Consider the following 17,146-nt stretch of genomic DNA (forward strand, 5'->3'; position numbering starts at 1 on the left):
AAAACAACAATCACAGAAATAATGTTTTGGCCAATAATGCAGGCTGTATCTAGGTTGACGGCCTTGAGAGCTTGTATACTGAAGGATAGCCTATAAAAAGGTACCACTTTTAATGACTAGACTTACATTTAAAGTAAGTGAGACTTTAATGCGAATAATACTGAACCATATTGCAGACAAACTGAAGGGTTTTTATTCTCCCTGGGACTTCACAACCATAAGCTTACGTACACCTAAAATTGCATGGAGAGACTTCACTGAGCTTTGAACTTAAGGCCTCCCCTCATCTTTTCCTACTGGTCTTCTTCAGCTGAAGCTTTTCGTGTTGTTTACCTTTTGTTCACCTACAACTGAAATCCGAAGGATGCGTTTCAATTGGATGAATCAGATATTGTCAAATGACTCTCATGACTCTCAAAACAGGTAATGGCAATTATTCACTTTTACTTAACAATAACTCTTACATGCATCTCATTCATGCCTTTAATTCAGCTACGAATGGGGAAATAAAATGAGTATAAAGTCTCACCATGAGGCAGTTTGAAATGGGCATGGTGACAAAAGTGTAGAATATTAGATTAGTCATCTTCAAAGTTTTACTTCATATACTGTCACAACCAGATACAAAATCAAAGGGCAAAGAAAATTATTCTTCACATGATCCAAAATAAATCGCATGGAAAATTTTGATTAACTTTTAGATGACTCGAAGTCATGCTGAATAATTTTACTCTTTGGGGTGAACTGTGATCTTCACCCACCTACACAGAAACCACACATTACCACTGACATTTGGAAACACATCCCATGTCTTATGGGATGTAGAAAATGAAGCGTCCATATGGCAGTTCATTTTACCGCAGGAACACATGATCATTCACGATTCAGAGGTACCAGGGACCGTGCCCATGCAACACCATCTGACTGGCTCCAGATGACCACTGTGCCAAATCTGTGGTGTTCCCCTTCCTCTCTTCCTCATCTGGCGTGGTCGTGTGTATCCACATGTGAGTTCTCAGAAGCTGACAGTGATCCTGTTGTCCTCAGCTCCTGATACAGCCCCGGGTCAGTCAAATTTACGGATAACAAAGATAACATGATATTGGCAGAATCAGCCCAACATAATAAAAAAAGTAATTACTTTTTAAAGTGGTACAGTAAAACTATTATTAATTGTACTGCACAACAAAGACCTGTCGCATAGCTATCACAGACTGACATAGACAGCAAAGTACTGCAGAGTGGATCTGTGCCATTCCAGCAAAAAAATGTTTAGAAATTTTGTGTTGAATAATTCTGTGCTGACTGCCAAACATATCTGTGTCGGAGCTGTTCATAGTCAGTTGTTACTTGAGCTGGAAGCTTAAGCCGTAACAGATGCTGAGCCAATAGTGAGGTTTATTTTTTATATCATATATTTACAGCTAATTTTTTGATCTTCAGCTTTTGGAATGTCATTTTTTTTATTCTACAGATATTTGTTAATTTATTCTGTGATTATTTATTTCAGAGATGACCTGAATCATATTTTTAAATGTTGTTTGTTCATCTTATTTATCATGAGACCATATAAGTATGTTATTCCTGCATGTAATCAGCGAACACTGATCCGGAATAAAAACATTATTACTTAACTTCCATAAGCAGTTATCGAAGCGAAAGTATCAAGAGAGAAAAATTCTAAATATACTTGAAATAGTGCATAAAATGGGGAAACGTTACAAACAGTTACCAAACTTTCATTAACTACACTGTTAAAACATCTTAAACACTGCAAATCTATAAGAACCTAACTTATATAATTGTACTGGTAGTCTGCCAACTTTCATAAAGCAGGCCTACACCACACTGTTGTCTTGTACCTTGCTTAACTAGGCTATTAACTAGGCTATTATCTCAGGACAGTAAAGCTGAAATTACTCTCCCGTCATCTATATATTATAATTTATAATTTATATTTGTATACATCACATATACATTTATATATTCTTTCTCTGTACCATATAGACTCAATCTATCACCTGAATCTGAAACATATTCAGCCCTGCTTAGGGCTCAGATCCAGGATAGATGCATTCCAGGGGAAGGTATTGTCTGAGGGGTAGATACTATCTGTTAGGTACATCAGATTCCATGCTGATCTCCACAGAAGAACCCACCTTAATCCTTTATTATGGCTATGGGTATCAGTTTCAATTAAGGAAGTTGAGAATGCCTTTGTTCCTTCTGTAAAGTAGTATTTCCTCTGACAATCAGTAATGGGCAGTAACGGAGTACTGAACAGGCCTGATGGACCCAGGCCCAGGGGCCAATGAGCTCCGGGGGCCGGAAACCAGAGCCTTTGTGTCGCTGTAATTCACTTTGCAATTGGGCTGCCAAAGTGCACGCGCTAATTTATGGGATAATTGTGGCCGAGATGAATGAGATAAAATATTTGAACGCAGTTAACACAACTTAACGAAACCAGAGCCTTTGTGTCGCTGTAATTCACTTTGCAATTGGGCTGCCAAAGTGCACGCGCTAATTTATGGGATAATTGTGGCCGAGATGAATGAGATAAAATATTTGAACGCAGTTAACACAACTTAACGAAACCGCTGCGTGCCTGAAGTCAGTTAGATAGGAGAGACTGAGACTGTAGTTGAAGATGGAGAGAGATAAAGGATTGGGATAAGGGATTGTTTCTGACATTACATGTGACAGGTCAACACCCGAATAATCCTTTTGCTACTCATGAAGACCTACCTGAGGGGCAGGATGGGGCAGGAGAGGCTGACCGGGCTGGTTATTCTGTCCATTGAAAAAGCAAATCATGCATCACCACTTTTATGTTTGAAAGGCGTCATTCGGCTTGCATATGTATTGTGCCTCTGGCTGTACTCAGCTTGTCAGCTTGCCGGTTTTGAAGTTCAGAGTTTGCGCCTAAACTAGCTATATCGTATTGTCTCGTCATATGATCAAATAGACTTGACATTGGACAACAAGGTAGATATTACCCAGCAATCATACAGTATCTATATATGACAAAAATAACAAAGAATTGCTTTTTTTATAAGTTTCAATAGTTTATGTAGGATAAGCATATAATTATGTTATAGATTGCTACTGACGATTTCCCCCCAACAATTATGAAAACCATGTCAGAGGCAAGTTTGCCATTTCGAGGGTAGCCTATAGCATAAAGTGCTCTTGCAAATCTTATATTATTCATTGTTGACCACAGTCGTATTTAACTAGCGACACTCTGACAGTCACGTATGAGAAACATTATTATGCACGGTCTACTTTACCTACGAACCCTCCTCCCTACGGGCCCCAGTGCAACCCAATGGCTGCACTGTTTATAGTTACGCCCCTGGCGCACATACACATTTTCAAACACAGCGCAGGTACACTTATTGAAAGCAAACAGCAAATTAACAAAATACATCCACAAATAAGATATACTGTACATCACAGCGACTTCACGCAGAGGCTCTGGATTAACCCATTGGCGCCGGATGCTGCGTAGCGCAGCATAGGCTTTCCTGCCGGTTGCTGCGTAGCGCAGCATAGGCTTTCCTGCCGGTTGCTGCGTAGCGCAGCATTTTGTACACGTGCTGTTTTCATGACGAATGCAGCGTATAACTCACTCTGGTTGGTTAAAATTACACATGGGATGGATCTTAAGGCTTTGCTAAAGATCAGATGACCACCAAAATGAACTTTGGTTGGCTGAAAATCACGTCAATCAATCAGATAGCCACGCGATATTCTGTGCTTGTTTTCAGTGATACCATGCTGGCTAGCGAGAAGTAGCAGTGAAGAAGTAGCAGTGAACATGGAGTATTTTGATAGCGATGTCAGTGATTTCGACATAGATTTTGAAGGATTTGAGTCTGAGAGGGAGAAGGATAATGACTTTGTGTCAGAGGATCCATTAGATACGGCACAGGAGTGGGATTTTGTGGGCACGGAAGGAGAGGAGGAGGGATTCCAGGTGGACTGGACAACCGGCAATGATCTGGAGGTAATTATTTATGTTTTGTTTTCTTGTGCGATCTTCCGAGTTCTCTTCTCTTAGAAAACGGAATGGGCAGTAATGATAGTGGTGCTATAGCGATTACTAATGGTGATGATGGTTGATAATATATACATGCAATAATGTTAGTTATAGATACAATAATGGCATAATGAATAAATAGCATTTACATTTAGCAGACGTTTTTGTCCAAAGATTTTAGATAAGAAAAATAACGTGGAGAACTGTATAGCATAATACATCATAATGAATAGTAATACAATTATGAATAAATATAAATACTATAAATAACATTGATGGAACTGGAAATATACTATTCTGTTAGTGTAGCTTTATTGTGTATCCAACTTGAATGTGTACTCCCTGTCTGTGCCTCAAAGAGACCTGAACAATTGGCATATGAACACCTATAACCCCTATACCCTATAGACAGTCTAGTAGGCCATTGTCTTAGCACCAGCTGAGAGGGTGGGTCTCATAATAATACAATGATTGAATGCTTTGCCATACGTTTTTACAGATATCTCCATCTCCAGGATAACGTTGACCCCGCCATGGCTTCATGCTCCATGTGAACTGCAAGGCCAGCTCCACCCCAGGATGTCTCCATCCCTCTCCTCTCCTCCCTCCCCATTTCTCTTTCCCCCTCCCTCCCCCTCTTCCCCTCCCTCATAATGTTTGCATACTTGAAAATTGTATTTATTGTATTTTATATCATTGATTTATATTGTTTTTGTGTGTTTGAGAGTTTTTTACAAATGTTATTGTTGTTTGTGTGCTCAGGGAGCAGGTTTTAATAAAACCTGCAGTTCTTACCTTCACAATGCTTCTTATTTCATGTTTCTAAGTGCTACAGAGGCTTAGATATTAAGGTTTTTGTAGACGTTGACAATTCTTACTGTTTTCTCAGAAAACCCTCAGGAAATGAGGTACTTTCTCATAGAATAGCATAGGATTTAACAGGCGTTTTTAGCAGGCGTTTTAGGCAGAAATGGGTTAAGGGCCCCCTGAGTTTATGGGCCCCTGGGCCTGTGCCCGGTAGGCCTGTTCAGTAATCCATCCCTGGATGGCGTAAACCACTTGAGACTGCAGTAGGTGGTCCTAGTAGTAGTTTGAGGTCTGAGAGTTGAATCACTTCTACTAAAAATACTCTTCACTACTAAGTAGCATAGTAGCTACAGGTTTATCATGATAGCAGTTGGCCTATAGCTAAGGCGGTGTTAAGAATGACCCTTATGGCCTTATAACTCACTTTTTTTGCCATGAATGTTTTCAAAATCATCACATTTTACGAACAGGACTTAGCTTCCAGTAAACGCTAATGAATACTGCGTTCGTTTCAAATCTCAAGCATCCTTAATGGGTGTTGTATCATATAAAGTGCGGGTTTGATGTTCTTGTTAGTAAGTTAGGGTAAGGTCTCTTCCAGCAATAACTGTTGTGATCTTGACCTACTTTGTATTGTTGGACTGACTCCGGAGCTTCCTATAATATACGCTATCCGGAGTCAAGAGATGGAATTTTTATATGACCAAAAACTATACTCTACTACTACTATGACTACTTACTATTACTAATAGTCACATAGTCCATGGCAGTGTGATTGCCAGACCTAAGTTGACAGATCAACAACCCACCACGCCGTTATGATCGCTTTGTAACTTTGCTAGCAAGCTGTTTATCTTGTGGGTAGTAACCCAGGTAGCATTCCCAACGTCAGTGGTTGTGTTGGCCCAACGTTGGCTGCTGACGTTGGCCCAACGTAATTTTGTCCATTGGCCCAACGTTGGCCCAACCATTTAATTAGACCATCAGCAGACCTTTTGCCAACCCTAACCCAACCATATGGCAACTTAAAACGCCTGCCCAGCCAACCCCAAATACACCTTACCAACGCTATGCCAACCCAAAAACCTACCTTTCTAACGTTGGCCCAACCATTTAATTAGACCATCAGCAGACATTTTGCCAACCCTAACCCAACCACATGCCGACTTGAAACGCCTGCCCAGCCAACCCCAAATACACCTTAGGCCTACCAACGCTTTGCCACACTTTTTTGGCCCAACGTCAGAATGCTACCTAGGATCCTTGCTAACGGTAAATAGTTGGCCCAGATGCCTCACAAAACACCGAAACCTTTTAAAAATCTAAGCAAATAGATAAATGCCGAATAAACTAGACGTAACGCAAAGCGTTACAAAATATGACCGCCGAACTGTTCAGTAGGTTTTGGCACAGAATGAGTCATGGTTGTCAGTGTGTTTGTGTGTTTTTATGTGTTTTGTGTGTGTAAATTGGTTTGTGTTTCATTTTTATATATTAAAGGAGTTATAGATTTGTGATAGATTTTGATGATTTGGTTATGCAATTTTTTGTGTACTACTTTTTTTGTGGATTGTTTTGGTATATTTTTCTTTTGCAATGTAGTTCTTTAAAACAGGTCACATAAAGTTGTTAAGAAAAGTTGAATTGACCCAAACACATACTGTGTGTGTATGTGTGCATACGAATATCTACTGTGTATGTGTGTGTATTTGTTGCAGATTTGACCATGCAATATGGTGCAGTTTTGACCATGTCAGCCAGAGATACCTGCAAGTACATCACCTCAAGTTTGCTTTTTCATTTTTAAGTAGGTGGCGCTATACATAAAATGAGTGGTTATGGGATGGGTTGACATGGCCCCTTAAGACAAACATACAAAAAACATGTGGCCCTCCTAAACCCTACAGTTCTCGGAATATTCGAAGAAAACTGTGTCAGGCCACCTACAGGCCAGTTGGTGTACAGTCATATAAAAAAATTGTTTAACCCCCCATGGACAAAATTGCACGAAACTTGGCATGCATTCAGAGGGTCTCATAATAATCCACCTCTTTCAATTTCGTGCACTTTAAGTAATAAGTGACTGAAGTTGTGAAGAGTGCATAGTTTGAGGGTTTGCCACGCCCACACCCTTCAAACTTTGTAAAGGACTCTCATAACTTTTAATTCCCCATTTAGAGTAACCTGACCACGTTTGAAGGCATTACCATTAAATCTGAGGGAGGAGTTCAATCACATGCAAGGTGTGAAAACAGAGTAAAGATTCCAACCACCAACAGGTGGCGCTATAGGTGATATCAGTCAGGCATATATAGGCGTTCGGGCCGCATCCAGCGTCCACCCTAAGACATTGTCTCTGGATCAAACAATGTACGTAACAGTTATAAGAGACTTTGTGTTTTGTGGCAAGCACTAACAAGTTGGCAAAGCCCACACCTTCCGACTAATGAGAACATCCAATATAACTTTTAGTCACCCATGGCTGAAGAGTAGCCGGACCACATTTCAAGGCGTTACCATTAAAGCTGTCGGAGGAGTTCGATCAGATGCAAGGTGTGCAAAAGCCGTCAAAACGCATCTTCCACTCAAAATGGCCGACTTCCTGTGGACCTGCCACCATGGCGTCGAGAGACTTTTTGGTGCGTCCAAGCATGATGAAGACATGTACCGAATTCCGTCAAGCCACGCCTAAATAACCCCAATGCGCAGTGTTTTTTGCAATGTTCTAGGGGGCGCTACAGAGCCATTTTGCTCCATCCATGGACAAAAACTCTACCGAAGATGGACGGTTACAGGCTTGATGTCCCTGGCAAATTTGGTCATTTTTCGAGCACTTTGACATATGACATATATTCGATGATATTCGATTAAAACACCTCCTATTTTTCTTTTTAATTTTGAGCTAGGTGGCGCTATACATGTAATGACTGGTTATGGTATGGGTTGTCATGGCCCCTTGACACAAACATACAAGAACAATTTGGCCCTCCAAGGCCCTACGGTTCTCGGGATATTCGAAGAAAACTGTGCCGCGCCACCTACAGGCCAGTTGGTGTATAATCATATAAATCAATTCATTGCATGCCCCCCCCCCCCCCCCCCCCCGTGAACGGAATTCCACGAAACTTAACGTGCAGTCAGAAGGTGTCATAATGATCCCACACCTCCGATTTCGTGCAGTTCTGGCCTTGTCAACTTACAATTCAAATGTTTTACAACACTCCATTTTTGCTTTTTCATTTGTAACTAAGTGGTGCTTTACATGAAATAAGTGGTAGTGGAATGGTTGACGTGGCCTCTTAAGACCAACATACAAAAAAAGTGTGGTCCTCCTAACCCCTACGGTTTTCGACTTATTCACAGAAAACTGAATCGCCCCACCCTCTTTAAAAGAGGTCCAGACAGTCCGACGGGGGTGCAACGGATCAAAACGAAAATCAATGGTTCCACGCTAATCTAGTGAGGCTACATGCCCACCAAATTTCGTGCATCCCGGTGTTTCAGTGTCTCGGGAATCGTTAACAGAAAATCGGCAGGCCAAAAAAGAAAAAAACGACTAAACCTATATGACCGCCGCGCATAATTACATGTGTAAATGCTATTATATTGGCTAGCGCCTGCTTGAAAAGTTCTACTGCAAGACATGCGACGCATCGGAACCACCAGTTTGGCAAGGCGCATGGCGTGAATGGGAAGCGTCTCCGTTGAAGCCTTCAACGTATATCGTGTGATATAGATGGGCGATTTGTATCGTATATTGAGTGACCCACAAATAAGATGCAAGCATCTATTGATCGTAGGTCGAACAAACTCCCTCAGGCAAGATGTTTAGATTGTTCAGTGAATTGCTGCCACCTTGCGGTCATAGTTGACGCATAGAACAGGATTTTTTTTCATGTATTGCTCTAGACCGCTACCCATTTCATTAGTCACTGCACACAAACCTGCTTTTCACTTCAGTGCTGTATATATATATATATATATATATATAAAACATGCATTTAATGCAAGGGTTGTTAGCAGGGGCGAATCTAGGTACCCACTTTTAGGGGGGCTAAGCCCCTAGATTTGACTAATTTTTTTCTGTGACCCAGCAGGATGCCTGTGCTACTCGAGACTATTTTATTTCTAACTCTCAAAATGAAACAAAATGAGTTCACTAAATCGGTGTTTGAAGATCTCAAAATAATACAATATATATTTTTTGGGGGGGGGGGGGGGGGGGGCTAAGGAAACTAGGGCTAGATACGCCCCTGGTTGTTAGTCACATTGGACTGATGATTTCCTCCAAGACTAACTTCAGCATAGGTTACACACTCCTCCACACATTTCTTATGTGCCAAACACTTACTCATCACTGGCACCTTGCGGTCATCTCAGTCAGCCTCTCAACTCCCATTAGGATTTAAACTGCCATCATGAGATCCTGCTTTCCTATCTGAAGCGGTCAAATGATAATTTAAATACTAAACTGGCCAGTATTGATTTGACAATTGCACACAAACAAGACTTAAACATTTACGGGAATGCTTGACTTTATTCAAATGAAAAAAGGAATGTAATGGGATGGTGTATGAGTTAGGTGTTGGGTTGATATGAGTTGGGCAAAGTGGTGCAGGTTAGGGAAAGGTTAAAAGGGGAGGGGGAGTCAGGGGAGTGAGACATCGCTTGCGGCTGAAGACAGGCCACTCAGTTGCCACCACGGAGACGCAGCACAAGATGAAGGGTTGATTCCTTCTGGATGTTGTAGTCGGACAGGGTACGGCCATCTTCCAGCTGCTTGCCGGCGAAGATCAGACGCTGCTGGTCAGGGGGGATGCCCTCTTTGTCCTGGATTTTGGCCTTCACGTTCTCAATGGTGTCACTGGGCTCCACCTCAAGGGTGATGGTCTTGCCAGTCAGGGTCTTGACGAAGATCTGCATACCACCACGGAGACGCAGCACAAGATGGAGGGTGGATTCCTTCTGGATGTTGTAGTCGGACAGGGTACGACCGTCTTCCAGCTGCTTGCCGGCAAAGATCAGACGCTGCTGGTCAGGGGGGATGCCCTCTTTGTCCTGGATTTTGGCCTTCACGTTCTCAATGGTGTCACTGGGCTCCACCTCAAGGGTGATAGTCTTGCCAGTCAGGGTCTTGACGAAGATCTGCATACCACCACGGAGACGCAGCACAAGATGGAGGGTTGATTCCTTCTGGATGTTGTAGTCGGACAGGGTACGGCCATCTTCCAGCTGCTTGCCGGCGAAGATCAGACGCTGCTGGTCAGGGGGGATGCCCTCTTTGTCCTGGATTTTGGCCTTCACGTTCTCAATGGTGTCACTGGGCTCCACCTCAAGGGTGATGGTCTTGCCAGTCAGGGTCTTGACGAAGATCTGCATACCACCACGGAGACGCAGCACAAGATGGAGGGTGGATTCCTTCTGGATGTTGTAGTCGGACAGGGTACGACCGTCTTCCAGCTGCTTGCCGGCGAAGATCAGACGCTGCTGGTCAGGGGGGATGCCCTCTTTGTCCTGGATTTTGGCCTTCACGTTCTCAATGGTGTCACTGGGCTCCACCTCAAGGGTGATGGTCTTGCCAGTCAGGGTCTTGACAAAGATCTGCATACCACCTCGGAGACGCAGCACAAGATGGAGGGTGGATTCCTTCTGGATGTTGTAGTCGGACAGGGTACGACCATCTTCCAGCTGCTTGCCGGCAAAGATCAGACGCTGCTGGTCAGGGGGGATGCCCTCTTTGTCTTGGATTTTAGCCTTCACATTCTCAATTGTGTCGCTGGGCTCCACCTCAAGGGTGATGGTCTTGCCAGTCAGGGTCTTCACAAAGATCTGCATCTTTACACTGAAAGGGGACATAATGCCAAATCATGTCAAGATAACATAAAAAAAAAAAACAAACAACATACAATGAGTATCAAATCAAAATTGAGGATTACTCAAAGCTACACCAAAAAGAAGCCTTCAATATCAGCTCTTTCCCCCCGGTAGAATAGGGCAGCAACGAGCTGTCAGATAATTACCAGAAGCTCCACCCTATTTGCGAGAGAACAGCTGACGTTTCCTGGTAACCTCACGACGCCATTTTGAAACTACATCTTTTAGCCAATGTTAGCAACCTCTCGAAAGCAGGTTGACAAGTCTTATTAAATTATAGTACTGTACTTTACATTTCCCAGTGAATATCACAGGAATTGTTTAATATAAACAAGAATTATTCTGACTGAAGTAGCGTCATGGACGCTTAACTAAAAGGGTCAAATGCTACTCAACTACCGAGCCAGCCTTTGCGAACTCTTCAAACGTTAGCTTAGTTATGTTACCTAGCACATAACCTGCCAGCTAACTCGTCGGTTATATAGTAGGGCAGCCAATGCTGGAGAATTTGACGCCAACTAATTATCGACAGCTAACTTAGCTTTGCGTGTTAGCCAGTAAACGTCAGCTAACAAAAAAACATCCGACGTTTGTTTCTCTGATGTAGAGACAATACAAATAACTCCAATTACATTTTACTACCCTCGAAGACAACACGTGACCCCGTTCCCGTTTAACCATTCACGTAACCTTATAAAACAAGCTGGCATGCAAAACGAAAAAAGAACATAAGCCTAGCTAGCATTAGCGTTGCTTAGTTGTTTCGACGCCTTTGAAGCGGGTGACGAGCGAGTACATTTAACATACCAATTCGGAAAAATATAAACAGTAGATGGTAATGTTCACATTTTTGATGATCTTGTGTTGACAAATACTCACAAACAAATGTTCTTTGTTTATGGTGGCGACAAACGTTGTACTTCTTCTGTCTTCAGGGAACGAGTCTGAAGTCGAAAACAAAGGGCGGTTGTATTTATACCAAGCTGTTATTGTATCCCTCCGCCGTTACACCCATCGCACTAGAAACTGCGGTTTTCGACTGTATTGTTTACAATTTAATCAATTTATCCCATCCTGTGTACATACGCATTAGAAAAACTCTTCTTAGATGAAAACCTATCCTTGTTCAGTTTATATTGAAATAAAAGATTCCCATAATGAATGTGGGTCGAAAAATGCGGATGTAGAAATCCCATAGGTAAGTGATTCGTCCTTTTGAAGAAACATAGTCATTCTGCAAATGACTCAGGATTCTAGAAATGGGGCAGCTTTTCAGTTTGCAGCATGTTTTTGTTCTCAAGCTAATTATAAAACACACGAAATGTGCAAGGAAAAACAAATATTAAAATAACTTTTTACATTAAATGACATCAGATAACGTAAACAACATGATTGATGTGACAGTTCAGTCACTTCTATTTCTTTGAAGAATACCACGCAATGTACAGTAAGCTTCCGGTCTGATCATGAATTAGTCTTAATATGACGGTCGTTATTATTTATGCAATTTTAAGGTGGTGTACTATTGTGTAGCATATTTTATAACTAAAATAGTTACGACAAAGTTGTTGTACTGTTAACTTTGTTATTAAGTTATTTATGGGCCATTGATTCCAAATCATGTTAAACACAACAGGATTTGAGAAGTTAGGCTCGCGTGACTGCCGCAACACCTACCCCTGCAGAACTTGCTGCAACCATAACGTCATCGCAAAAATATCAGCACCATCTAACATGACTATCGGCGTTTGGTTTCAGTTAGTTTATTTAAATCGGCGATACCCAAATCTTTCTCATTTGTAATCTTAGTGTCTGGACGACAAAACAGCTGGACGAGGCTTTAAAGGGGAGCTACAAAAATATTTCGAAGGTCATTGTGGGCGTTTATTATTGCTACTATGTTAGCTTCGTGTATCGACAGTTGAAAAACCTAGTCCTCCAACTACAGCTGTTTTACCCTCTTAACAGCATTTCTTGTACCTTGCACCCACTGCATGTAGCCGATTTCGTAAGGGTATAGCAGCCCAAATCCAGGCAAACAGGACTGTAACGGACAGAGCGCTGTCGATAATATTTAAGTTGTGCTGTAGGCACATTTTTCTCACATCACGGCCCATCGTCAAGAACCAGAACAGCAAAACATAGACAAATGCCCTATCTATTGAGACATTTCCAAAATGAGTTACAGCAATTTGTGTTTAAGACTGCTTTAGTGGTTCACACGAGAATTCCTTTTCCATATCACTGATGATAATTACATTGTAGATTATTACATTCTAGCCGTCTTTTTGTCCTGTGGTTGTCTGCCATCTGTTGGCTATTTTAATCAGTTTTGATCACTTATCAGCACTCATTCTTCGACAGGTGTTAACTATGAATGCTCTACACTGTGCATAACAATGAGAAACATTCTCCTGTCAAGCAGCCTGATGCTATTGTCAGTGGTTTCAGGCAAACAAAACGTACTCAAAGTTTAGTCACGTTGGACGCGGAGATTATTCTTGTCCAATTGCAACCCTTTCTGTGCCTCACTTTACTGGTTTATTAAGGTTGAAAATTCACCACCACAATTCTCTCTCCAATCACCCACTCACTCTTTAGCCATTCTGTCATAGTTTTGTCTCTGAATAGCTTCTTTTTTTCTTTCCAGAAACTACATTGTTACCTGTGACACACAAATGTTCTAGGATAGTCCAGTTTTTTACACACAAATATTGCAGCTGAGTCAAACAGTCACATTTCAGGTGAACAGATTTATTTAAAAGATTTCTTGCAATCACATGCACATGAAGGGTAAGCTGCCTTTAAGTAGGCCATTCCCTAAGTTCCATAACAGTTGGTCTCCTTTGGACTCTGAACGGATGGTCTTGCGTGGTGTGATGTTTTTCTCCCCGCTGTCGGTCTGTAACTCTGTGCACAGCTATGACCTTGCCCACAATCTCTTTCACCTCCCTGGGACAGTCCCATTAAAGTGTACCTGCTGGAATGTCACCAACACTCAAACTCTGCAGCTATATCAACATTTATGTTTTACATTATGTCTCTTGACCACAGTGAATGGTTGATTTTTGTCATAAGCAAATATTTAGCTAACAACTAGATAACTTTGTGACTCAGTCAGAAAATCTGACTTTATCAGGTAATGAACATGTTCAAAAAGTATTTTATACTTACTTGTGGTTGGCCTTTCAGACTTGATGGGATTTTGAAGTCTCCCTTTAGCACCTAAGGAGGAGAATAACTTGAAAATAGCTTCTCATTGTGTAAACAGTGATACATGTAATCTTGTTAAGAAACTATATTATACAAATTCCAATAAGGTAAAGAAACTCTCTGGATTTTGAGAAAACAGTAAGTAAGTATAGTTGTACTGGGGTTGTGTTCTTAACACCAACAGGTTAATGAGAGATCAGTTCTGTCTCAGAATAAGGGCTCTTGACACACATGAAGCTGAGCTCATGTTTCCATAGAAAATCAAGACGAATGTAAGTAGCCTAAATGTTAACGATTTTATGTGTCCCTGTGTAGCCTACTGCAGGCCTAAAGTGTGTAAGTCTGCAGCTTAACATGGCAACAAAGCAGTTTGTTTTCAGTCATACCCACGCCAAGCCCATACTGTAGTGTGTTGCTGGTTCTCAGAGTACAGTCTTGTGTCTTAAAATGTAGTGCACTGATCTACAGCATGACAATAACGAAGTTTCTTTGAAATTCTGGCAGTAATGTGTCTGTACCCGATCTGTGTTGTTGATCACTACGGCATCTGGCTTGCCATATTTGGGTGGATTGGCGTTTGGATCGTAGCCCAGCCTCCTGAGCATGGGTGCGATGCTCTTCATGTCGGCCAAGACATCTTCTGGAATGTGTCCAACCCAGCGAGTCAGAGCTTCCAGGTTAACCGGTTTTATCACCTGATCCGTGGAGCGCTCAATGCTTGAAAACACAAACCATACAATAAGTAGGAACCACAAATATGAACCTCTTTTTTACAAGTAAGGCACATCACATTCATCTCTCAGTTAGACTTCCTGCTGCACTAGTAATTGGACACACACAGGCATACAAAACAAAATGAGCTCATGTGAGAAAACCCTTACATATTTGTGGCTTGTTACTCTCACCTTTACTACACAAGTTGACATAAAGTGGACATGTAACTGACCAACCTAAATGTTATTTTCTTGTGTGACAGTAAACTGTCAGGTAGACAGTGGAAAATTCTTTACTGACTTGTTTCACACCCCTGCATAATGTGCTAACGGCTATATCTGTGGTTATATGTTGAAATGTTAAAGGTCATCTCTACAAAAAACGTTTGAAAACGTTATTGAATGTATGAGCTGAACCCAATCCTCTTCCAGCAACAGATGCATTTAGAGTCATGTGCAGTGCTGTCAATGTTGTTTTAAGTCTTGTCCTGCATTTGAAGAGTGGTCAACACAGTTTCAATGATTTAATTTTTACTTTTCTGAACTCCTGTTGTTGATAACCATAAATGATTTACGTCACATCGCTGAGAGGTGTTTCAGTTGCTGTTATGCCACAATAAGAGAAAAAGGCTCTCCATAACTGAATTTCAAATGAAAAGATGAACACAGTGTCAACTGAAGCCCTGAGCCGAAAAGGGATATGTGTCTGAAACATCCTGGTTTCAAACTACTTCCACAAGGTACTTCCTCTTCTTTGCTTCCTGCACCGAAAGGCATTACTGTCTGGATTGTCATGTTTATATGTATTTTATTCACATAAATAGGCATGTGCACACTCACAGTTAAAATTAACTAATTACTAGCTTAAGAGTCCATTATTGATTAATTCATGTATTGTACATGTTCATGTTTTGTTTGTATTTGTATTAATTTTACCGTGATAAAGACACCCCGCCTGGCTGACCTATGGCTTCTTCGTGATGAAGGACCCCTTCATGCCACTCAATCTCCAGGAAGTTGAGCACTCGCTGGAGGGTAGGACGCGGGTGGAGCACCAGGTCCTCGTAATGCACCTCCAGGCAGCGGTGGGAACCGACCTGCGAGCACTGGGAGAACATGCTCTGCACCGCCCGGTTCCACTTGGTCAGGCAGTCCCTGTAGCTGGACAGGTTGAAGCCGGAGATGGTGACCCGGCGAGAGATCATGGAGTGCACGGTAGCACGGCCGTCCCGCAACATCAGTATGAACTTGGAGCTGACGGACAGCAGAGAGAGAGGATAGTAAAGGCAGGGAAGAATGGTGGCGTGGAAATAACAACAAAACAATATTGGGTAATTATTGTGAAGGATAAAGTGTTAAAATATATAGTTTATGGGACTACACTGTTTGCATAGATACTGTGCCATAGTATACAAAGATGGCTTATTTAGGAGGGGAAGAGTCAGGTGTAGCAACTGATAACACTGATTCATACAAAAAACTAATTATCATGAAACTGGTATTTGAAAGAAATGGCATGAGACAGGTGGGATGTAGTGACTAAATGCCTTTCTGTTGTGTCAGTATTTGCATTTTACTTGGGAAAGAGCTGAGAAAGGTAGACGGCGCTCTTGAGAGTGAAAGGGTCCTTGTTGCATAGCAACGGGGCCGGCTCTCCATGGCGGGCGATGACCTCCAGGAGGAAGGCTGCTACCGCGGCGTCAAGTATTTCTTGGGTAATTCCCGCCTCCTCTAGACGCTGCCTCTCTCCTCGGTCCACTGCCCAACCCTGCCTCAGACCCAAGAGCCTGGGGATGACGCGCGTCTCCTCCCCACATCGGATATCCGGATGGGCGTCCAGCATGACTCTCATCAGGGTGGTGCCAGAGCGCGGCACTCCACCCACAAACACCAGTGGCGAGCTGTGGTTGTAACCGTGCACCTTATTTTGCCTGTCCCGCACCAGCACGTAGGCATTGCTGCTTCCAGACGCCCCACTGGAGCAGTCCTGAAGCCACTGGAGCACCTTCAGCAGGAGCCCCAGGAACAGCAGCCAGAGCAGAGAGGAGGCGCCACGCCTCAGGGACATCCGCATCACGCTACAGCAACATGGCTGCCCGCCACACCACACCAATCAGCTTTGAACGATCCAAAGCAAGGGGCTGAGGGGCTAAGGCTCCAAACACATGCTAAGATGAAGTAGGGGAGAAGACACTGCTGTGAACGTTTACAGGGTCATAGGTAAATGCAGACTGAGGTCTACCTATAGGGTTGAAGCTAGGGGGGAAAGCCTGAAAGATTAAGGGGCCCGGCAATGCACAGCGGCTCTGGAACATGGCAGGTAGTATAGATGGTTGACATTTAAACAATATAGATTGACATTTTCAGAGGGCCCATAATTACCCCAGGATATGTGTGTGTGTGTCTGCAAAGATCACTACAGAACAATACCTGCTATTATCAGTTACTCTGACAGAAACTGAAAGTATGGAACCAGCACAGCTGAACTAACAGGAAC

At 42.4% G+C, this 17,146-nt stretch overlaps 2 protein-coding genes across 2 annotated transcripts; both read right to left on the bottom strand.

Annotated features, from left to right (window-relative positions):
• Window positions 1-9,366: 9,366 nt before the first annotated feature.
• ubc (ubiquitin C) lies at window positions 9,367-11,659 on the bottom strand. Its single transcript, XM_080847276.1, has 2 exons — window positions 11,603-11,659; window positions 9,367-10,691 (listed from the first exon to the last, which is right to left on the bottom strand). Exon 2 carries the CDS (start codon window positions 10,682-10,684, stop codon window positions 9,539-9,541), a length of 1,146 nt encoding a protein of 381 aa, XP_080703402.1. The 5' UTR covers window positions 10,685-10,691; window positions 11,603-11,659; the 3' UTR covers window positions 9,367-9,538.
• A 2,008-nt stretch (window positions 11,660-13,667) lies between these two features.
• Window positions 13,668-16,723, bottom strand: tpst2 (tyrosylprotein sulfotransferase 2; the record flags this gene model as incomplete). The annotated part of the gene is made up of 5 exons (XM_080847134.1): window positions 13,668-13,703; window positions 13,898-13,948; window positions 14,455-14,653; window positions 15,586-15,903; window positions 16,227-16,723. 5 exons carry the CDS (start codon window positions 16,721-16,723, stop codon window positions 13,668-13,670), a joined length of 1,101 nt encoding a protein of 366 aa, XP_080703260.1.
• Window positions 16,724-17,146: the final 423 nt, after the last annotated feature.

The sequence above is a fragment of the Sprattus sprattus genome, assembly GCF_963457725.1.
Source record: "Sprattus sprattus genome assembly, chromosome: 11".
Taxonomy (NCBI): domain Eukaryota; kingdom Metazoa; phylum Chordata; class Actinopteri; order Clupeiformes; family Clupeidae; genus Sprattus; species Sprattus sprattus.

Coding starts and splice junctions, on each gene's coding strand:
- ubc (XM_080847276.1), bottom strand. CDS start 10,684: ATGCAGATCTTTGTGAAGACCCTGACTGGCAAGACCATCACCCTTGAG.